The following is a 24,718-nucleotide window of genomic DNA, read 5'->3' as shown; positions in this document are numbered from 1 at the left end:
CATTGAAGTTCGCCATTTTGATAGACTCTCGTGAATGATTTCTGTGTAATATTATTGTGAAGCTTTTTTTAAATTTTTATTTTATTTATTCATTTTAGAGAGGAGAGGGAGAGAGACAGAGAGAGAGAGAGAGAGAGAGAGAGAGAGAGAGGAGAGAGAGAGACAGGGGGGAGGAGCTGGAAGCATCAACTCCCATATGTGCCTTGACCAGGCAAGCCCAGGGTTTTGAACCGGCGGCCTCAGCATTTCCAGGTCGACGCTTTATCCACTGCACCACCACAGGTCAGGCCTATCAGGCCTATTGTGAAGCTTTTAAATAGCATTTTACCCATAGTAGAACTTCTTTCAAAATTGGAGTTGATCCTTATAATCCCCTACCACTTCTTTATTAACTAAGTTTATGTGATTTTCTAAATTCTGTGTTGTCATTTCAATAATCTTCACAGCATCTTCATTTATCTCAAGAAACCAGTTTCTTTGCTCATCATAAGAAGCAACTCCTCACCCACTAAAGTTTTTTCGTGAGATCGCAGCAATTCAGTCACATCTTCAGGCTCCACTTTTAATTCTGGTTTCTTGCTATTTCCACCACAGCTGCAGTTGTTCCTCCACTGAAGTGTTGATCCCCTCAAAGCCATCCATGAGGGCTCGACTCAACTTCTTCCACACTCCTGTTAATGTTGGGGTTCTGACCTCTTCCCCTGAATCATGGATGTTCTTAATGGCATCTAGAATGGTAACTCCTTTCCAGAAGGTGTTCAATGTACTGTGCCCAGCTCCATCAGAGGAGTCACTATCCATGGCAGCTGTATCCTTATGAAATGTATTTCTTAAATAATAAGACTTGAAAGTCAAAACTACTCTGGATCCACGGGCTGCAGAATAGACGTTGTGTTAGCAGGCATGAAAATAACACTAGTCTTGTTGTATATCTCCATCAGAGCTCTTGGGTGACCAGGTGCATTGTCAATGAGCAGTAATATTTTGAAAGAATTTTTTTCTGAGCTATAGATCTTGACACTGGACTTAAAATGTTCAGTAAACCATGCTGTAAACAGATGTGCTGTCATCTAGGCTTTGTTGTCCATTTACAGAGCACAGGCAGAGTAGATTTAGCATAATTTTTAAGGGCCCTAAGATTTCTGAAATGATAATTGAGCATTTGCTTCAACATGAAGTCCCCAGCTGTACTACCCTTTAAGAAGAGAGTCAGCCTATTCTTTGAAACTTTGAAGCCAGGCATTAACGTCTCCTCTCTAGCTAAGAAAGTCATAGATGTCATCTTCTTCCCATAGAACATTGTTTCATTTATATTGAAAGTCTGTTTTTAGTGCAGCCACCTTCTTTAATTATCTTAGCTAGGTCTTCTAGATAACTTGCTGTAGCTTCTATATCAGCCCTGCTGCTTTTCCTTCCATTTTTATGCTGTGGAGAAAGCTTCTTTCCTTAAACCGCATGAACCAACCTCTGCTAGCTTCAAACTTGTGTTTCAAAGCTGCCTCACCGGCCCTGGCCCGTTGGCTCAGCGGTAGAGCGTCGGCCTGGTGTGCGGGGGGACCCGGGTTCTATTCCCGGCCAGGGCACATAGGAGAAGCGCCTATTTGCTTCTCCACCCCCACCCCCTCCCTCTCTGTCTCTCTCTTCCCCTCCCGCAGCCAAGGCTCCATTGGAGCAAAGATGGCCCGGGCGCTGGGGATGGCTCCTTGGCCTCTGCCCCAGGCGCTAGAGTGGCTCTGGTCTCGGCAGAGCGACCCCCCGGAGGGGCAGGGCATCGCCCCCTGGTGGGCAGAGCATCGCCCCCTGGTGGGCAGAGCGTCACCCCTGGTGGGTGTGCTGGGTGGATCCCGGTCGGGCGCATGCGGGAGTCTGTCTGTCTCTCCCCGTTTCCAGCTTCAGAAAAATACAAAAAAAAAAAAAATACAAAGCTTCCTCACCTCTCACACCTTCATAGAATTAAAGAACATTGCCTTACTCTGGATTAGGCATTGGCTTACGGGAATGGGTAGCTGGTTTAATCTTTATCCAGACCACTAATGCTTTTGCCCCCTTCTAATAAAGCTGTTACACTTTCTTATCATTTGTGTGTTCACTGGAGTAGCAGTGGTACTAAAATTTCTTAATTTCCTTTAAGAAATTTTCCTTTGTGTTTACAAGTGGGCTAACAATTCACTCGCTCTAAGAGGCCGAGCTTTGGGCCTGTCTTGGCTTTTGACATGCGTTCCTCACTGAGTTAATCATTTCTGGCTTTTGACTTGAAGTGAGAGACGTGCAACTCTCCCTTTCACTTGAATACTTAGAGACCATTGTAAGGTTATTAACTGGCCTAATTTTAATTTTGTCTCAGGGAATAGGAAAGCCCAAGGAGAGGAGAGAGACAGGGGTAAGGTCAGTTGGTGGAGCAGTCAGAACACATGCAACATTTATCAATTATGTTTGCTGTCTTATATGGGCAGGATTCATGGCACCCCAACCCAAACAATTGCAAAAGTAACATCAAAGATCACTGGGCACAGATCACCAAAACTAACATAATGAAATTTTGACATATTGCTAGAATTACCAAAATGACACAGAAACTCAGTGTGAACAAATGTTGTTAGAAAAATGATGCCAATAGACTTAAATGTTGTAGGGTTGTCACAAACCTTCAGTTTGTAAAAAAATGTTTTATCTATAAATTCAATAAAGCAAAGCACAATAAAACAAGGCATGCCTGTAGTTGAAATATAATGTTAGAGCCCATGCATAAAGAATCCTAAGATTTCTTTAGTTTCAAAAAAATTCTTTGGGCTTATGAATAGATAAGAATACCAGAGAGAGGTGAGACATGGGAGGGGATAAGGAGATAAATCATTAGCTTTGATGTAAAGGTCAAGTGCTTGGCTATAAAAGTAAAAAACCAATAATGTCAGATTCTAAGAAATTGAAGCCAACAATTGCAAGAGACTAGGGTCCATTCAAATGATACAGTTAGTTGCTCTAATTCCAGCACATTCTCAGAGCATTTTCTTAGAATAGGGCACAGACTTCACCTGCTGGAGGACTCAGAGTTGACTGTCCATGCGCTGACAAGGGGGGATATGCATTTCTATACTTGAGTTCCTCACAGGGGTCTCCCTTTCTACTCAAACCTCCTTAATGTCTGGCATAGTAGAGGGTAGTTGGAGTCTCATACCTGCTCTGTGGTCCATCTTTCATGTGGCATGGGGAAAACTTCTTCTGTCAACTTGTAAAAGATAATAGTGAAAAAAGCCAATAACCTGTTAATATTATTATGCAAATATTTCCAACTTTGCATATACCCTGAGGGTGTCAGGGACTGCCTGTCACAATGTATCTATTCAATAACTGTGAAAGACTTGCATTTATACAACCCCAAATGTCAACATTAAACTTTTCTGAGGCTAATAAATGAGATCTTCATACACAAAGCACATGGTCATCCAAAATTTTCTATTTGAAACCACAAGGACTGAAAAATGGGAAGAAGAAAAATTTATTTCTAGCCCCTTTCCAACAATGTCATGGCTTCTCATTAGGTCATCTCCAGTTGGTAAAATGGAAAAAACATGAGCTTTGACATCAGATATAAGTGGATAAATCCTACCCTGATTTGAGACCTCAGGGAAGTCACTGTCTACATTTCTTCTTTGGGGCATATGGTGTAGAGGAAGATACAAATAAATAGACAATTATAGTTGGTAGGGATGGTGAAGTGGGAGAGAAATTATGAGAACACTAGGGAGGACAGCTAACTCAAATTTGAAGGAAGAAGAAAAGCATTTTGGAGGATATGACATGTACCGTATTTCCCCATGTATAAGATGCTCCCATGGATAAGACACACCTTAATTTGGGGGCCTGAAATCTTGAAAAAAATTATATTACATAAAGTTATTGAACTCAAGTTTTATATTCATCATAAAATCCATACAACTCCTCAAACAGGACATGAAAGTAAAATAAAATCTACAACCACTGTATAAGATGCACCCAGGTTTTAGATCCCAAATTTTTTGAAAAAGAATGCATCTTATACATGGGAAATGTGGTAATCAAAGGAGAAATCAGTTGGAATTTGCTTGCTAGTGGGAAGGGGGTGAGAGGAAGTGGTGGGAGCAGAGCACTTCTAGTCAGAAGCAAAGGGAAAAGAACTTAGTAATTAAAACTTGATTCTACGGAAAAAAAGATTTTGTTTTTTTCGGAGATGAGAAATGTTGAAGAGAATATAACATCAAAAAATTGAACGTGGTGTAATTGTGACATGTAAGGAGTGATGTAAGATAAAACTATAAAACAGGTAGAGGGTCGGACCTCTGCTGATTGTAAGGTTAGCTAAGGAGGACAGATTTGACGTGCAGTAAAATGGAGCTAACTTAGGATTTAGGCCAGGGAGAAACATGAGGTGTGCACTGTAGAATCTTCACTCAGGTCACAGTGTTGAGGAGCCATTAAACAAGAACCATAATAATAGTAAAATCAGGAGAGACTTTTGTAGTCAGGGGCCTGGACAAGGGCAGTAATGGTGAAGATAGAAAAAAAAGAAAAGAAAGATACAAGAACTATTTGAGAGGCATCATCATTCATAATATTTAGCAATTGATTGGATGCATGGGGTGAGGAAGAGAAAAGAATCAAAACAGCACAGATTTTTAATATGAGCCCCAGGGTAGCTGGTGGCACCTACCCCTGGGCCAGAGGATACAAGAGAAGGAACAGACCTGGGGCAGGACACTAATGTGTAGGTAGAATGAACTGACTATGAGAACCTTGGTGGAGATGTCCAGTAGGCAGTTGGATATTGAGGTATGGTGTCAGAAAGAAGATCACACCAATGGTGAAGCCTTGGATCTTCTCAACAGATTGTGTGCCCTGAAGGCAGATCACCAAGGGAGAATGTATAGAAAGAGCAGGCAAGAGGGCTGCAATCCCACAAAAAACTTGCAAAATAGGGATACAATTTCACAAGGCCTTTATGAAAAATCTATGAGCTAGCATACAGCAGAATGCTTGACTCACAGTACCAGCTCAATAAATATTTATTTATTAAATGAAATATTGAATAATTGAACCAAAACATATACCCAATTGACTAATTTCTTTGTAGAGATTAAGCAAAGTGAAATTAAAAGTTTGCCATCTTTGAGGAAATTTTATGAAGAAAATGCAGGATATGCCCCTATAAAAAGATACCTGCCTTAATCAAAAGAGCCATGACTCATAAGGAACAAGGAACAAGGCCTTTTGCTTTTTCTTAGACAAGAAATGATAATGGAAGGAGATTTGACTAGGGGTGGTGAACACAGAATACAATATACAGATTGTGTATTATAGACTTATACACCTTATATACTTTTAATAATCAATGGCATCCCAATAAATTCAATTAAAAATGAGAAGGAAAAAAACCAAGTAAAAATAAAATTCAAGATAACTATTTATAAAAAAAAGGTCACATTTGTTAGCACCCAGTCAGCTATTTAAAACTGACCTCTGATCTTGACATTTACAAGCAAAAGGAAGTCTTTAGTTATGTAACAGACCTGCAGTCCAAGCATCCCGCCTGTAACAACAATAACAGAAGCCCATTTGTCATTGTGCCTGACTATTCAAAATGACATCTCTTCACCAGCTTGTATTTTTTTCCTTACATTCTGTGAGGCTCCAAATTGATGCCTAATAATCTGGTAAGGAGGTAAAGACTGACATCTGCTTAGATAGGAGGATGTGTGTGTTTTAAAAGGAAACACTTCTGCTGTAAAATTGTCCAGAATGAAATTGTTTAGCAAAATTCCCAATAACTACCTTTTATGTGATAAAAAAAAAAATCCATGCCAGGTCAAACAAATGGCTTGTGATTTTTATGGCATTAAAGTAGACTTCCAAATAGATTGGAAAACAAAAACTCATTCACAAAAACTCATGATTCCAGATTGGCATATCAAGCATAATTTCTGAGCATTGGCAGAAATGAATACTCCTACCCAGGGCACATTACTTATTTCAAATAAACTTGACATCAACAGATCCACTGTTGCATTTAAACAATGAAAAGAAAAAAAAAAAAGAACGTTTTCGGGAGGCAATCTTATCAAATGCATCAAATCACATTTTGCCAATTATACACGTATTCAGAAGTCTAAACTTTGATGGATATCTATATTCTTTCAATTTCTAAATGTAAAGAAAATATAGATTGAACACTGAGAGCAAATAATAGGAGTTTATTTCAGAGCCTTAGGTATAAAATGATGAATAACTTTTGGGTATTAAGTCAAACATACTAGTCTTTTGTCTTTGTGTTTCTTTGCTTATTATACTGAGAGTTAAAGGTAGAGGGTCAGTTAGAAGGTTTAAACCCCAGCTACTGCCTATGCAGGAGGCTCACTGTGATTCTCACACTAAGAAAAGGGGTTAGTAAAGGATCCAGGAGACTGAATCTAAGTTCCAGCTCAAAATTTTACCTGGAGTTTCCAAGAAACAGCACCTCATAAAAGTCACACAGTTATATAGCAATGGAATAGAATTGAGAGTCTATAAAGTTATACATCTATAAACAATTGATTTTTTGTGAGTCTGTTTAACAAATGGTGCTGGGAAAACTGGATATCCATAAGCAAAAGAACATTCAAGTTATCAGGGCAATGTATTCAATACTATGTGCAACAGTATGGTCAAAGGGTTGAATGAGCCAGGCGGAGATTGTCATTTGTACCCAGGCAAAATATCCACCTTTTTTAGTCCTCATGCAAATATGAGTGGTCAGAAATAAATAAAAATTTGTTAAGTGAGTTTTTGTCATAGAGGGTGGCTCAACTGGTGGCTGTCCACCCCTATTTTGTACTCTCCGTTTCCTCCTTCATGCTGCCTGACGTTGTCACTAGACTGGCTGCAGCCTCAGCTGCCTCTTGGACCTTGAGGATGGAAGCCATGTCTGTGAATGCATGAAGAGACAAGGCACAGGCCTCGGAGGGCTTAAGGGCTGACACCTTGTCCTGGGCTGCCTGTGTCTAGACTGACTTTATATTAGTAAAAAATAAACATCTACTCATAGGTCATTCTTATTTCAGTTGTTCGTATTATGTACCCAAGAATAATTCTAACTAATGCAATCCATTCCTGTGCATGCAAGGGCACAGAGCAATGGTGAATAGAACCTAGGTCTGTAGGCTTGGGTTAGTAGCTTCAACTTAGAGTGGGCACTTGTTAGAAATAAAAATTCTTGACCTCCCCCTGCTCCAACCAATCTCAGAACTCCTGAATCAGAAACTCTGGGAATGAAGTCCAGTCTAACAAGCCCTTCAGGTTCCAGTTCGGGAACCAAGGTAATTTCTTCTTGTTCACTGCTGCTTGAGTAGGAAGTTCCTTTAAATGGCTTTGGCCTATGAACACATGTTCTTAAGAATAGGGACATTAGATTTTAAAAATGTTGAGGTGCTAACATCAGCTTCACCGTTCATTAACGGAATGTTCTTGGGCGAATGACTTAATGTTTTTGAGTCTCATTTTTTAATAATAGCACCCATTAGTGTTCTTGTGTGGATCAAATGAAATACCTATAAATCTAAGCACAGTACCCGAAACACTGTAGCTTCTTAATAAATGTTAATCCCTTCATTCACTGTCTACCATTTGCAATATAGAGCAGGCCTCTGGAACGAGGCAGGTATTCCTGTAAGATCCAAGCTTAGACACCCCCTCACTTCACCCCCCTTTTACTCTTTGTCTCCTTTATTGCTTCTGTTATTCTTTAAAATGGAGGAGAACCTTAGGCAGGGAGTCCCTGTGGGAGAATAAAAGAGAAAGAATCTTAACATAGCCAGTCAAGTTCACTACAGAGTGGGGGTAGAGGAAAGGCCTGTTACAAGTTCATTTGTGGCCTTTGGCAATATTCCTCTCACCAGGTAAGGAAAAAATTATACCTCACTGGAGTATAAGCTATTATTTAGAAGAAAAAGGCTTAGATGTGTTTTTATTTTTCTAAAAATTGGGAAATGAAACTAGCACAGTCATCTCCATTGAAATGTCTCTGTGTTTTGAAAGTCACCAATACATCTCTCTTTGAAAACAAAAGAGGAAAAATTATTTTTATGCTCCAAGAGTTCAAAAAGGCTCCTCTTGTCTCATTCCTACCTAAAAAAACAAACAAACAAACAAAAAAACCCAACTGTTAGATAATAAAGGTCAAGTTCCCCAAGAAACTTCCCACCTCTTAGCTTTTGCATCAAATCATATTTATCACAATATATATCTAATATTTTACTGGATACAGTATCTAGAAGATGCCCAAAACTACCTAATTTTGACTCTATAGTTATTCTAGTCTGAGCAAAATCAGAGAATGGACAAAAGCAAACAGAAGATCAAAGAGATGATGTAGAAAGGAGGACAAGATTAGATACCACAGTCCCTTTAAGGGGGTGGGGGTGGGGGGGCGACTTCCTGGCTGAAAGGCTGTAAGATTGTGAGTGTTGTAGAAGAGCTGTTGTATTATGTTTGGGTAGCTTTCAAACACCTTGAGAGACAATAAAAATAAATAAAAAGGAAGAAATCTCTTACATACACTAGCCCATGACACAAAGAATCACACAAATCTATTATGACCGTTAGCAGGAGTGGAGATAAAGAACACACACTGAGAATTTACTAAGAGACATGTTCACTTATTTTAATCCTCAGGACAGCCCCATGAAACCAGTATGTTTACCCTCTTCTAGATAAGACAGCTGTGACTCAGGAAAATTAAGTGAATTGCCCAAGGTCATAAAGCTAGCAAGCAATGGAGCAGGAACAAAGCCTGAGCCTCCTGGGTCGGCAGCTGGGCGCTGGGACCAGAGGCTGCTGATGAATGAGGGAGACACTGGGCCAAAGTTCTTCTGCCAGAGGAAGCGTCTCAGGAACTGGCCTGCTGCGTCCTCGCCACTGGGGTCTCTGGCTCTGTGCTCCATTGTGAAGCTGGGGGGTTTCCTGACACGTTCTCAGCGCAAAAGCTGTGGCATCTCAGCACAAGAGCTGCGGGATCTGTTTGCTTGTGTACGGTCAGAAATGCCGCCCACCCAAGTGCCTTTCTTTCTCTCCCGTTTGCACTGGTGACAAAAGCCAGCACACATGCAAACACTGTTTTTATGAGTTTCTCCAGAAATCGTTTTACTCTTCTTTCCCCCTCTGTCTGACCACTTGTTCTCCTTTCCTATCCCCCTCTGGTTCTTCATCTACTACCCAATTGCCATCGCCAGGCCTTTCCCTCCCACTGATCTTACACTATAGGAAATCTAATCAAGACTTTCTTTAGCAAAACTGTGTAATATTTTGAGCTATTTGCCATTGTAACCCAGATCAAGACTTGGATTCTTATGACCCTTTCTCACTCTGACTGAATTGCTGCAAGCTAACTTACTACAGCTGTGAATAGCCCAGATTATGTCTTAATTGCAAAGTATCCTGATCTCATATTTCTTTAAAAATTTTTTTTTACAATGGTGCCATGACTGCAGAGAAATAAAGAATAATTGTTAGCTAGAGGGAAGCCAACAAGAATTCTGTTTACTCAGTGACCTCACAAAGGAAGTGGCCACAATCTCTTTATTTTCTCATGATTTCTTTTCTTTGCCCCCCTCCTTGTGAAACAGCAGACCCCTTGCTGAGAGGAACCTTAGAAAGGTTCAGTTGAAGTAAACTGAGGCCCAGGACCAACAGATTCTTACTGCGGAAAACCCTAGGCAACTCTAATTTTTATTCTGAGTTAATTTTATGTTCTTCTCTAAGAGGCAAAGCCGGGAGGTGAAAGTCTGGCTAACAGTGAGATCTGCCCTTTTATTATAGGCAATCGGCAATGCCGTGGGTTCCACTCTTTAAGTGCAGCACACATCTTTGTCCTTGCCATTTCCTTTGGCCTCCCCTCCCCACAGTCCCAGCCCACCAGGCCCACCCATCTGACCAGGGCTCAGCCATAGGGCTGGCCAAACGATTTTGATTACCGAAAAAGCCAGCTAGCATTTCCATCATCTCTATGACAAATCATGATACTTAAAAGAAGCTTTAAGATGCATACATGTATCCAGGAAAAAATAAAAAATATTCTCTCTCTCTCTCTCTCTCTCTCTCTCTCTCTCTCTCACACACACACACACACACACACACACACACACACAGTCATTGTTTTGAATACTAAAGACAATTTCTCTTTCTGTCTGCAACCACTTGGTGGGAGAGCCTGGTAAGGAAGATAGTGGCACCCAGTGGACAAATGTTTGATTGATTGAGAGGGGTGTTCCATTCTGAAATATTCTCGTTTCTTAACCTTAAGAAATGTCAGTGGCTCCTCTTACCTTTCACTATCCTTCTGCCATCCCATTTTTAAAACATCTACTGAATTTAAAAATATGGGAGGAGTGGAATGTTCTTACAGTTTTTTACCTTTTCAAGAATGAGACTAAACTAGAACACTGGCGAAAGCAAACATTTCAGGACTAAATCCTCCTAGAACAGTGTCTATATTTGACTGATCCATTTCAACAGAAACAGTAGAGAGAGCCAAACCTAGTAAAACACTCAACTTTTAATTAAAAATGTAATATAATATTGAAAATGTCTGTCATGTGCTTTTTTTTTCTTTTTACACATAATACTCTCCTTTTTCTCAAACCATTGCCAACTTCCAGTTGAATCCTCTTGGTTATGCAAATCTGGCCACTCCAAGAACAATAATACTTCAGGAGAGCAACACACACAAATTCTGCAACTTAATGATATTGTGCAGTTTATCGGGGAGCCATATAAATGCGTGTTTCTACTCTACATCTCTCATCAGTGGTTTTGGCTGTGAACTATAGTATTTGGATGAGGAAGCCCCATGTTTGTATCTTTCTTCCCAAAACAACTGACTAGCATCTCACTCCTGATAAGTATAAAGAAGTTGAATAAAATTCAGTTTCCATTTCGTCTATTTAATCTTTTAAACACTGAAGAAAAAAAAGGATCTAATTGTTTGATGTTACATAAAGGGATCATCGCGTTAAGAATTTAAATATTAGGGGTTATTTGTATTGGAAAAAATATTTCATAAAGAATGAGTATTTTTATGGCTGAACTGAATTTTACTGATTTAAATAAGAAATAATTAAAAGACAAAATAAACATTATCTCAGTATAAAAACAAGCACTGGTGAGTGCTGTCTTTTAGTTAGCCATTCAAAGTTTTCTCCCAGGTTAGGAAATTCTTAGTGGTTTTTTTTTTTTTTGGAATGGTACCTCATCTTCATCATTATATTTTTCATAATTCATAGTTTTGCCAGTGTAAGGCTTGTTTTTATTTGTTTTAGAGAAAGGACGAGTTGGCAAGCCAGTGTTACGGCGTGCTGCTGACATGGAAATTTTCCCAGATGGCTCTGGGCTTAGGGCAAAACCTTTTCATTAAATGATGTATGTCCCCGTGACCTCTTGCATGAATCACATTTAGTCAGTAAACAAAAAAACACAGCCCAAAGTGAGACATACTCTCTTTCGGCAAATTGAAAAAGAAGTAGAGGCCATTTTTGTGTGCGTCACTCACTGCCTTACATGTTAATTGTACTTCTTTTTCTTGTAACACAAGCTATCTTTCCCCTTAGTTGCAGCAAAAATTCTTATAAAATTTGGATGCAGTCAAATTTTGCTGGGCAGATCTTCGTTATGAAAAAAAAACACAACTTCTTAAAATTGTTTTTCCAAAGTTTCTAAAACTATATTTTCAATGCATGACAAATCCATAACTGTTTATAACATTCCGGGGTTTCTGCTGTCCGTTTCTTCTGCTGACTGCCCACAACAGCGAGCAGTGGTGCTCTGCCCAGGACCCACGTGCAAGGCAGCTTGGCTTTCTGGGGCCAACCCCCCCCTGCCCAGGGATAAAGGACAGCGGTAATAGTGGGATTTGCACTGCACACGATGCTGTCTGCAAAGTGTAATCCCATTGGAAAAAGGTCCAGCCCCTGACCCGAGCTTCACCGATACCCACACTCACTGTCTCTGAAGCCCGGCTGTGCGTGCAGATCACCTCTGCCTAGAAGATGGGCGGGGCTCCTCCGAGGACCTGCATTGCTTCTGCCAGTTTCTTAAGACCAAGACGGAAGCCAATATTTGAAAAACTCTTTTCTCAAATAATTTGAGACATTTACTTCTGTGTGGTTCCTATTGGTTTTACCTTACCTTTGGGCTTTTCTGTTTATAATGCAAACATACTTCACTTATGCAGGAAAACCACCTGCTTAAAGATGGCTTGTGGCCCTGCCAGTTGGTTCAGTGGATAGAGCGTCGACCCTTCATGCAGACTTTGCAGGTTCAATCCTGGTCAGGACACATATGAAAAGCGACCATCTTCCTCTCCCTCTTCCCCTTCTCGTTCTCTTCCCCTCACAGCTGGGTAAATAGAGTGGTTTAAGCGTTGGCCCCAGGCCCTAAGTGCTGAGGATACTTTAGTTGATTCCAGCATCAGCCCCAGATGGGGGCTGTTGGGTGGATTCCAGGAGGGGTGCATGGGGGAGTCTGTTTTTCTATCTCCTCTCCTTTCACTTAAAAAAATGATGGTTTTCCTAACTCATGAGCTGTGTTGAATGAAAATCAATATATAAATGTAAATTGTAAAAGAAGTGATAAAGCCTGTAAAGGCCCATAGAGATGAAAGTAATGATTGTTTTATCTAAAATGAATGAGATCTGTGTCCCCATGTGTGCATGAGTGTGTACACAAGTGTGTGCGCATGAATAATCGCAGAGGTTGAAATGTATTTAGATTTACACTTGCTTTATTGAGCGCTGAGGAACATATCTTCCTAGGACCAATGACAGGTGTTACCTGCTCAGACAAGGCTTTAGCTTTTTCTTCTGCTTCCTGCGGGCAAATCTCCAGGGCTTCCAGATGAGCCAGAGTAACGTCATCTGTCCGGTTTTCAGGGGCTCTTCCTTTAAAATAGTAATCAAGTACAGTATTAGTTTTTGATGCAGATAGTTTCCTGAGCACATCTCAAACAACTTGACTGACTAGGATAGGCAAAATAAGCACACACATCATCTTCTCATCTTCTTTTCTTCTTCAACACAGTAATGAAACAATGAAATGTTCCAAAAGCAGGTGTCTTATTTAACACTCGGGTTCGAAAGGGACGGCAAAAATGCATATTAAATTATGACAATGAATAGCTTTAAAAAGTTAGAATTAAATTTCCCATGTTGAAATGTGGTCAGTGTACAACTTGTATTCTTGATATGAAGAAAACTTTCCTTTCAGAGGTTAAGACCAAAATTTTACACGCCTAGTAAGAGATGTCACCTAAAATCCGTACTTTGTCAACATTCACCTATCTTGAGGAGTAGTCACCTGAGTTCAGATCTGCCGCTCTTGTTTCCTCTGTCACTTTCTTATCACAAGTCCCATTAAAGCAAAGTACCACATAGTTTAGAATCAGGTCATCCTTCCCCAGGACACAGCTAATATGACTTAAATCAGCAGATGTATATAGACTTTGCCTCTCAAAATTGTTCTATTTTTCTCATCTAAAAGCAGAAGAGTGTGCAAAATTGGCAAGGAGATATCAGTCACAGGCCCTATTGAGCCTGGAGTGCTTCCGGACTTCTTTTTTGGCTATTGAGGCAATTAATTAAAATCACACAGCAATATGAAAAGTTGAAAAGGAAAACCCGCTGCTTTGTTTTTCCCCCGTCGGGTGAGAAGCCCACCGATTTGACACATGTGCATTTCCTGATGATACAATAGAGCCATCTGGTGGTAAATGGGACCAGTCCTAAAAAGAAAGCATTCATTCAGTTCTTATCATTGTTCACACAGTACTCTGGCCCTTAGGGCCCTGCCTCAGGCCTCTGATAGAAATGAAACTCCCGGAATGAGGGACAAAGGGATGTAGCTATGGCTTCAAAGTACCCTGGCTCCTAGGTCACAATTGGCTGCATAATTTTCCCCAAAAGTTGGCTTTTGAGGGATGAACATCTTGGCCTAGACGTGGGAAGAACCAATGATCTTCAACATGCCATGATGATTCCAAGAATTTTAAGAGTCAGTCCAAAAAAAAAAAAAAATCTCAAAAAAATATGAGCCTCAAAACAAAGTTCTTGTGTATTTACACTTCCAGATAATTCATGCTGTGAAACACTTTATGCAGAAAGTGGAAATTGTCAGGAGGTCAAACTAGTCCAAAGAGATTGGGAATTTCTGACGTAGGCTTCTGTTTTCAGGTAGAATCTTGTATAATGTTGGATTTTAAGAGGAAGTTTTAAAAATTTTTGTGAGTAGACCAAACATCATCATCTAATCTGTTTCTTTAGGTCTTTTTTTTTTCTCTAAACACCCCAAATTTCCCCAGCCAAATCAAACCATTGTAAATAAAGCCAAATGAAACAGGCTTGGCTAAAGACTGTTCTTAAATAGTATAGGACTTTTTATGCAGGTATATTTAAGCAATTGTTCTGCGTTGTAGAGCAGAGAGAATCCTGAGCAAACCGTGAAGAATGCGGCCTGTCTGCTTTACCCCAGCTGCAAGCTGTCACTCTCTTTTTTTTTTTTTTTTTATAAATAAATTTTTATTTTAATGGGGTGACGTCAATAAATCAGGGTACATACATTCAAAGAAAACATTTCCAGGTTATCTTGTCATTTAGTTATGTTGCATACCCATCACCCAAAGAGAGATCGTCCTCTGCCACCCTCCATCCAGTTCTCTCTGTACCCCTCCCCCTCCCCTCCCCCTCTCCCTCCTTCCCTCCCCCCATCCCCCATAGCCACCACACTCCTGTTCATGCCTCTCAGTCTCGCTTTTATGTCCCACTAATGTATGGAATCCTGCAGTTCCTGTTTTTTTCTGATTCGCTTATTTCACTCCGCACAATGCTACCAAGACTCCACCATTCCGCTATAAGTGATCCGATGTCACCATTTCTCCTAGCTGAATAATATACCATGGTGTATATGTGCCCCATCTTCTTCATCCAGTCCTCTATTTTTTTTACAGTGATTAAAAGCCTTTAAGCAAACTCTTGGCCAATACAGCAAGAATCCATGAATGAGTAGTGTCCTTAACATGTTCCCCAAGTCCAGGTTGGCCCCCTCACCATGCCAAATCCCTGAAAAATGCAACCCAACCACAGTTCAGTCTGTTAGGAGCTGTCACAGGGAGCAGGAGTCCAGGAAAGTTCCCCACAGGAAAAGTCTGTATGGCACTGGAATTGTTGTCACCATTCTATACTTTGCAGCACATGTCCAAGTCCCAATGACCGCTGCTTCTAGCTGGTAATGATTCAGGTAGACTGGAAAAAGCCATTTGCAGCATGCGTGGATATGGAGCTTCTGTTCTCCTCTGCCTGGAGAGTTGAGACCAGGTTGCTTTTCCCTGGAGCTCTGTGACTGTGGCCTGGTAAAGAGAACCTTGGGATACACTAAGCTGGGTGGCAAAGGTAAATTCATAATACAAGTTGGCAAAAGGAGGAAAGAGAGCTCTAAATTAAGAGTAGGTCCCAGCCTGAAATATGAGTGGGGCATTGAGGTAGGAGGAATAAAGGAAACACTATATATTAAGCAAAGCAGCAGAAAATAGGACTATCAACACCCACAACAGAGATCTTTGAGGGAAGAATAAAAAACCTGACTATTCAGGCAAAACATAGTTAAGTGGCCCTTGTGCGAATGAGATCAGTTTACCTGCTTCTTGGAAGAAATACCCTAGGCTCGTCCACAGTGTCATAGATGGGGTCGACAGCCCTGGGCACCTTCAGCCTTCAGTGACAAACCCCAGCATTCTGGGCAAGGTTAGGTCATAGGTGGCTGGAGCAGGCCTGGAAGAGACTGAACCCTCCCTTAGAGGAGCGAAGGGGAAGCCCACCTTCCAGTGTCCCTGTTTCCTCACAGCAGAGGCGTGTAAGCCTGGCAGGCTTTAGCTCAATAACCTTCCTTTCCACTATTGAAGCAGGACCCAGATGGCATCCTTTGAGACCCCTTTGGGGTGCTGGAGCCTTTAAGGGTGTATCCTAAAAGCTGGTAGTTCCCCCTGATCTCTATTGGGCTTTTTCTGCCTCTAGGTAAGCTGTCACTCTCTTGACTCTGACTTGTCTCCTTGTTTCCTCACCGTGACATTAAGGGAAAAGGCCATAAATGTACCTTCACCAAGGTAAAAATGGCTTCTACAAAGTCAAGTACGTACTTTTTAACAGGGAGCAACTCCTGTTAGCCAAAGGAATAGAAGTTAAATCGAGAATAATTTCAGAAATAAGTAAACACATGGGGCCAAGAGTTTGGGAGGTAGATGGTGTGGTTTCAAGGATTCTAAAAAAAAAGTTAGGTGTAGTCATTGTCCCAGTTTTGTAAGATGCAATGGCAGATGAACAGAGGGCGGGACTTATACCATTACATTCATTCTGCTTCCGGAACATGTGGACCCACCCTACATAAAGCAGTTTATGTTTATTATGAATGTGAATCTGTCTTGTTGGTTAAAGTAATTGCCAAATGAATTCTGCTCATAAAAAGTCGGCTATATGATGTCATATGCTAAAAATATATGCTATATACAGGTATTTGGGGCTTGAACCTATATCTGTGGATTTTCAAATGGTAAATTCCAGCCAGTCTCTGGAAATTTCAGTTTTTAACTTCTACTCTTTGTCTTGAAATTTTCTACCTAAATATCAAGCAGGTAATCTAGGCACATATAGCTAAGATAGTCAAGATGGTCAAACTAAAAGAATAATACAGAGTATTAAAAATTTAATAAACTCTTTGATTACCATAAATACACTAGACTATTATGTATGTGTATTAAAGTTGACTGTCTGCAAATTGGCCAATCTTATACAAAACTGAAAGAGTAGGTTATCTTTTGGCTACAGAACTTCCTCATTGGAGAATCTGGAGGAAAATATCTTTTCTTTCTAACTTCATTTTTCTTGATTTCTCTAACCTATGTCAGTATCTTTTTATTGTCTCCTTTCTCACTTTTTAGATTAAACTTATTAGGGTGACATTGGTTTATAAAATTATATAGGTTTCAAGTGCACAATTCTATAAATATATCATCTCTATATTGCATTGTGTGTTCACCACCCAACATCAAATCCTCTTCCTTACTTTTAAGTCGGTATTTCTTTGTCTTACAATGACCTTGCTCTCCTTTCTCTGCTACACAAACCGCCCTGCCACCCTTTCAGACTGGTTCAAGGTCTCTGATTGATCCAAATACCCCTAAATCCGTATGCAACACTTCTAAGGGCCCTTGTGTGCAGAGGTCAGACAGCACAACACTGAACATTTACTAAGAGCTCAAATATAGTTGTTGATTGATTAAAGGCTCAGCAGTCAAAAAGGTGGTTGCACCAGAAGGAGCAGTCATGCTGAGAGGCTATAACAGTGACTTCTTTGAGCAATATTTTCCATGCATCTAGCGTGGGACTCAGACAGGGATCAGAGCCTTAGAGGAATTCTGCCTCCCAAGGCCAGGTGCAGGATAAGTGCAGCAGAGAGCCAGGAGATGACCATGACGTTGGGTGATGATGGCAGGGTAGTTGGGAGGGTTAAACAAGGTAAAGCAGGTAACTGCTTAGACCAGTGAAGTGTTCAGTGAATGGTTTTAATAATTCTATTTTTCTAACTCTTTCAAAGAGAATCATTTACTATTACAACTGGCTAGCTTATTTTTAAACCTAGCAAAAGAAATTCCCCACGGAGACTCTTTTGTAACATCAATGATCAACAGAGAGCAGTGGGACGTTCAGTCCAGTGTGCCATCAGGTCAAAGTTAATACATTAAATGTGGGCATTCTTTTAAAAGCAAGATTGCTAAATAAAGATGTGGTCATAGAAAATTTCACCTTTGTAGAAGAGCATTTTGACATGGATCAGTTTAATTCAACTAAATGTTTCTAGCAATCTGAAGCTGGGGTTCCAGCTGCTGCCCCTGCTCAGTAATGCAGTAACTTCCTGCCAGATAAAACATGCTTTCAACACATTTTGCAATGGTCAAGCTTTCTGCTTGATGAATTGCCTATTTAGTCCTGCTGTCTAATGCTCCTTCCCCCTGCTTGACAGGCACAGAAGGCTCTAAAGTGCTTTCCCCTTCTACAACCTGTTCATATTTCCCCTTCCCAGGCCCCTACCTTAGCCCCTTATCTAGGGCAGATTTCTATCATCCTTGCTCCCATCTTTAGTGATCAAAATTTATTTTAGAGTGGAAATTTTATCACTCTCCTGCCCTTTTGGGCTTTAACTTTTGCAATAATTTTTTAAGCTACATTTTCTATTTCTATTTAGGCGACAATTTAAAAACTCAGTTTTCCTGATTTTAATCTATTCTAGTGAAAACAGCATTTCTCTGTGCTTGGGGTTGCCTCACTAGTCACCTAATAAGATATTTGTTATTCAAAACTTGAACAAACTACAAATATTGTCAAAGCCCAGTGGAAGGAAGGTTCTGGAAAGTGACCATCGGTGTGACAGTGAAGGAGATGGCTATGGAGGGTGACAGGAGCACTGAGGAAGAAGGACTCTTCTATCTGCAAAGCCACATCCTGGACTTTACTGACCATTGAACTTGAGCTATGTGACTTTCCGGCTTCACTTTTTGGGGCCTCAGTGTTTTATCATAAATGATGGATGTATTGGTTGACTACTCCAACAGGATTACTGCAGGGAGTTGAACAAAGGCACTATGTACAAAGGTGTGGGCACAGTTAAAGACTTCAATAAAGTATAGTGAGGCATCTAGAAATGAAGGTATCCTTTGCTTTACCTTGAAAAGGTAGGACAAGAGATCGTGGGAGAGTGTTCTTACAGCATCAAGAATGAAGCTGGCAGAGAAGCTCACCCAGAGCTCAGACTCTGGGTAGAGAAATACAGCCACTGCCAACCTGTGCCCAGGCAGTGCTGGTGGAGGCACCAGTGGAGTAATTAGCTTGACCTCATCTCCTCTCATCCTCTGTCCTTCTGTGTCTCTCTTGGGGCAAACCCAATGAGAAGCCAGAGGGCAAGAGACGGAATGCAAAGTCCAGATAGACCAGCTTCCCTGGAAAAGAACAATGTGGGGGAAGGGTGGAAAGTGGATCTGGGAGGGGAGACAAAGAAATCTCAGGCCGAAGAGGTTCAGTTATATGAGTGGGTCCCAAATGTCAGCCCAGAGGTTAGGGTTGACTTATGATATTTTTACGAGTTAGCAAGGAAAAAACAACACTAAAAATTTAGAAACAACATTGTGAAGTTTTCAGGGAGATAAACTTATTTCATTTAGAGGGCTGTCCTTTATTCTGAGATTTTGAGCATTCTATATATTTAATGTTAAGAGGATATTTATTTAACAAATGGTGGTGATAGCATATGGAAATTGTTGTGTTTTAGTGTTTTTTCTTTTTGGAACAGTGGCAATCTCATAAGTCCTAACCCCAGTTATTTTGGGGGTGAAAATTCTTACTGGTTTGTGACATCTAAAAGTATAGAGACTAAGTTATCTGTTAAATTATGAATTAAATGTCTTATCAGGTAGTCTTTCCAGAATTATGGTCCCTGAATTCTTCTGGAAATTCAAAGTTCAAGATAGACCTGTATTCAATATCAAGTTCCTTTAACAACATTCCAAGAGACTGTTTTTCTAGAAATAGCATGTTTCCAAAGGTCAATCCTTTAAAAAAGTTCTATATTTGTAGCATCACTGATAGAATAAAAGAAAAAGGTATTGGAAAGGAAATTATGACTCAGATTTTAACTTATAAAAAGATTGTTGGCATGGAAGTTAAAGAGAAATGACCATGTGACATTTGATAGCTTCATAAATAACTTTAAGTAACGGCTTACCTGAGACACTGAACAGTTCAGGCCAACTCTTATTTTAATTCAGCTCAAAGCATTTCAATTTATTAGGAAAAGATTTGACTTATTTAAAAATATAAAGCGGGAATGGGAAGTTGTTACTTAATAGGTACAGAGTTTTAGTTTTACGAAAAGAGAATGTTCTGGAGATTAGTTGCACAAAAATGTGAGCATGCTTTACACTATTTAATCACACACTTAAAACCGGTTAACATAGTCCACTTTATGTTATATGTATTTTACCACATTAAAAATAAAACATAACATAAAACAAATGTATAAAGCAGGTAAGTTACAGAGTGAAGAAATTAATAACCTAGCATTTCCTGATTCTGACCCCAGATTTCAGAAAAAATAAAATTATTATGTCTTTCAAACAAAACAAAAAAAAGAGAAAAGAAAAGAAAGAAATTAACAACTTTAAATTAATTCAACTATTCTACCTACTTTACAGGATTTTTGGGAGAACAAAATTTTAAAAAAGGAGTTTGAGGCCTGACCTGTGATGGTGCAGTGGATAAAACGTTGACCGGGAACACTGAGGTTGCCGGTTCAAAATCTTAGGCTTGCCTGATCAAAGCACATATGGGAGTTGATGCTTCCTGCTCCTCCTCCCTTCTTTCTTTCTCTCTCTCTCTCTCTCTCCTTTTGAAAATGAACGAATGAAGTATTAAAAAAAAAGGAGCTTGAATATAATAACAATGATAAAATAAAACATAATAAGGAAAAACAGGATGAAGTAATCTTACTGAAGGAAAGGATTTTGATTCCTTTAATAAAGAAAACATCCAAAAAATACTACTCCTAAATAAAATTTTGTTTTAGTGGAGCATATAAAAAAAATACAAGTACTTTTCCCATTTGTAAGCTAGCACTTTGAAAAGTTGAATTTCTTTTTGTCCTGGGATTATTTATTTCTCACACATCATGCGTAAATTTGGATTTTGACCACAGTGTTTCCTCCTCCTGTTGCATCCCAGTTTTAAGACATGTCGATGCCTATAAGAAGGATTTTCAGTTCAACTTCGAGGTAAAGGGAGAGAATTTTACTGTCCACATTAAAATCTTTCAAGCATAGCTTTGTGAATAAATTATTGCTAAACTGTGTATCATCAACAAATGTTTTATAATTAATAGTGTTACAAATGAAGGTAATTGTTTCTGCCAGTAAAATTTAGTGTCTAAATAGGTGAACTTTAAAAAAAAATCTAAGAAATTTAACTGCATTGATAAAAACTTCAATGCTCCAATGATATTGTTCCCCAACCTAGCAGGGGAATCCTGAATTGAACTTGATGTTTCATGAGAAACCTTTTCCATGAGAACTACCCCCCAGCCTAGCCTGGCATTTGCACAGACTCCCTTCTTTACCAAGATTTGAAGGAGAAATGTGTTGTGCATTCTTTTGGATCAGATAAAAGCTTAGCAACAATTTCCATAGTGCATTCCAATATGATAAGGTAAGCAGAGAACAGATGGGAGAGCTCTCTTGTGCTGTGAATTTCCACTTCTTTTAACATCTCCCAGTCAAAACATTACCAAGAGGCATGGCCAGGATATGAGAGAAGGTGGTGGGGCCGGCCTGATGTTAGCTACTCAGTGAGCCTCACTTTCTCCTTTGTGAAATGAGAAGACCATTATATCTAATTCATCTTACTCTCTTTTTTTAGTGACAGAGACAGAGAGAGAGACAGAGAGAGGGACAGATAGAGACAGACAGACAAGAAGGGAGAGAGATGAGAAGCATCAATTCTTTGTTGTGGCACGTTAGTTGTTCATTGACTGCTTTATCCTATGTACCTTGACTGGGGGGCTACAGCAGAACGAGTGACCCCCTTGGTCAAGCCAGAGACCTTGGGCTTCAAGCCAGCGACCTTGAGCTCTAGCTGGTGAGCCCATGTTCAAGCCAGCGACTTTGAGATTTCCAACCTGGTTCTTCTGCATCCCAGTCTGACAGTCTATCCACTGTGCCATCGCCTGGTCAGGCTCTTACTCTCTTTATTAGACATTGTCATGCTATTTTGACAGTCCAGTGTCTTTCCCTATTTGGAGAATTTTCCGTCTCATGAGTCCTACATCCCCAACATATAAGCCAAGAATTCCCTCTCAAGCATCCTTTGCAACCAAGTTTTAGGCATTTGTCTCCACCAGTCAGACACATCAGCCTAAGACTTCAGTGTGGAAAAGAGTGATATGAAACAGGTGACATTAGACTAGAATCTGGTCAGGTTGAGAGGGTCATTCTTTTTCTGAGGCCATGGTGACAGGAGACTTAGAAATAATATCTCAGGGAAGAACAAGTAATTGTGGACTGATGTCCCTTGGCAGCAGTAATTGGTTCTTAGCAGAATCTGGGAGGGTAATTGTGTCAGTCTCCTGATTCTCTGATTCTCCTAGAGATTCTCTGAAATACCTCTAATCACTTAATAATTCATTTACCCCTTAAGACTAATTAGAATGGGTTCTGTTGATTTAAAATGTACATCTGATTTATTATTACTTATTGCTCATGAGACTTTAAACAAGTAATTTATTCTGAGATTTTTGTTCCTTACCTCTAAAAGTAGAAGAAATGATAACTCAGTAGAAGCTGCTGTGGTGATTGAATGTGGTTATGCAGAAAAATGCTTAGCATAATGCCTCATTCTTAGAAGTACGTTTTAAAAAAAACACCTTCCTTTTAAGCTCTAGGTTTCTTTTTAATTTATTAATTTTAATGCGGTGACATTGATAAATCAGGGTACATATGTTCAGAGAAAACATCTCCAGATTATTTTGACATTTGATTATGTTGCGTACCACTCACCCAAAGTCAAACTGTCTTCTGTCACCTTCTATCTGGTTTTCTTTGTGCCCCTCCCCTCCCCCCACTCCCTCTCTTTCCTTCCTCTCCCCTCTCCACCCCCCCCATTACCATCACATTCTTGTCTATGTCTCTGAGTCTCATTTTTATGTCCCATCTATGTATGGATTCATATAGTTCTTAGTTTTTTCTGATTTACTTATTTCACTCAGTATAATGTTATCAAGGTCCATCCATGTTATTGTAAATGATCCAATGTCATCATTTCTTATAGCTGAGTAGTATTCCATAGTATATATGTACCAAAGCTTTTTAATCCACTCGTTCACTGACAGACACTTGGGCTGTTTCCAGATCTTCGCTATTGTGAACAATGCTGCCATAAACATAGGGGTGCATTTCTCCTTTTGGAGCAGTTCTATGGTGTTCTTAGGGTATATTCCTAAGAGTGGGATAGCTGGGTCAAAGGCAGTTTGATTTTTAATTTTTTGAGGAATCTCCATAATGTTTTCCACTGTGGCTGCACCAGTCTGCATTCCCACCAGCAGTGCAGGAGGGTTCCCTTTTCTCCACATCCTCGCCAGCACTTAGTCTGTGTTGTTTTGTTGATGAGTGCCATTCTGACTGGTGTGAAGTGATATCTCATTGTGGTTTTAATTTTAAGCTCTAGGTTTTGTACTTTGATGGTATAGCTTCTGAAAGCTCAAAGCCTAGGAAAGAGCCAAGGTAGTTGATAATAAAGACTTGAAGGCCCTGGCCGGTTGGCTCAGTGGTAGAGCATCGGCTTGGCATGCAGGAGTCCAGGGTTTGATTCCCAGCCAGGGCACACAGGAGAAGCGCCCATCTGCTTCTCCACCCCTCCCACTCTCCTTCCTCTCTGTCTCTCTCTTCCCCTCCCACAGCCAAGGCTCCATTGGAGCAAAGATGGCCCAGGCTCTGAGGATGGCTCTGTGGCCTCTGCCTCAGGTGCTAGAATGGCTCTGGTTGCGGCGGAGCAACGCCCCAGATGGGCAGAGCATCACCCCCTGGTGGGCATGTCGGGTGGATCCCTGTCGGGCGCATGTGGGAGTCTGTCTTACTGTCTTCCCGTTTCCAACTTCAGAAAAATACAAAAAACAAAAACCAAACAAACAAACAAAAGAACTTGAAACCTTTAGAAACTTTGGTGGTCTTGGCATCATGCAACTACATCTCTTCTAGGTTATTCCTTGTGGGGCAAAGTAATTCATTGTGCCTAAAAGCAAAAATTTTAAAATGGATCCTTCTCTGCCTGCCAAAGAGAGTTTTTCCTTGTTCTGCTCTGTTTCTTCCTTCTCTTGACCTTCTGCTAGACAAGTTCTTTTGGGCTTCTGAAAAGAAAAGGAAGAGAATGAAGAAGGCAGAGAGAAGTATGGATGTGAACTAAAGAAAAAGGTTTTCCAAGGGACTTTTGAGGCGGAAACTTGGGAATACTATTGTGTGAGATAGAAGCTTACAGAAAAGAAAAGAAAGATTTTAAGTATCTCTAAAAAATTTCCCCACATACTGTTTGATAAATACAATTTAATCCTCAGTATTCTACCAGAGTTTATTGAACCCAAATGTAGTTTTGAGTTTCTGTTTTAAAGCCATTCTATTCATAAAAATCTATATTTTATGGCTTTTATTCTTTCTTAGAGATCTTATAAAAAACAAAGAACATATATTTATATTTAAAAAATAGAATAAAACTCATTCATTCTTGCAAATTTAAATCTAAGCTGTATTGTGGAATCTTATTTTTTCTATATATTTTTTTTCTATATTTAAAACACTGTTACTCAATCATTCTAGGAATTACCTTTTTTAACAATAATTTTTTTTTTCTTTCTTTCATTTTTCTGAAGCTGGAAACAGGGAGAGACAGTCAGACAGACTCCCGCATGCGCCTGACCGGGATCCACCCGGCACGCCCACCAGGGGCGATGCTCTGCCCACCAGGGGGCGATGCTCTGCCCATCCTGGGCGTCGCCATGTTGCGACCAGAGCCACTCTAGCGCCTGAGGCAGAGGCCACAGAGCCATCCCCAGCGCCCGGGCCATCTTTGCTCCAATGGAGCCTTGG

The 24,718-nt window shown here is 40.1% G+C and overlaps 1 protein-coding gene across 1 annotated transcript in view; it reads right to left on the bottom strand.

The window, feature by feature from the left end:
* Positions 1–24,718, bottom strand: part of CCDC192 (coiled-coil domain containing 192) — a 217,831-nt gene that overhangs the window by 176,398 nt on the left and 16,715 nt on the right. The window contains 1 exon segment of the mRNA XM_066276819.1: positions 12,832–12,932. Coding sequence (XP_066132916.1) covers positions 12,832–12,932 — 101 coding nt within the window.

Source organism: Saccopteryx bilineata, chromosome 4, assembly GCF_036850765.1.
Source record: "Saccopteryx bilineata isolate mSacBil1 chromosome 4, mSacBil1_pri_phased_curated, whole genome shotgun sequence".
Taxonomy (NCBI): domain Eukaryota; kingdom Metazoa; phylum Chordata; class Mammalia; order Chiroptera; family Emballonuridae; genus Saccopteryx; species Saccopteryx bilineata.
This window is presented reverse-complemented; position numbering and strand designations above follow the sequence as displayed.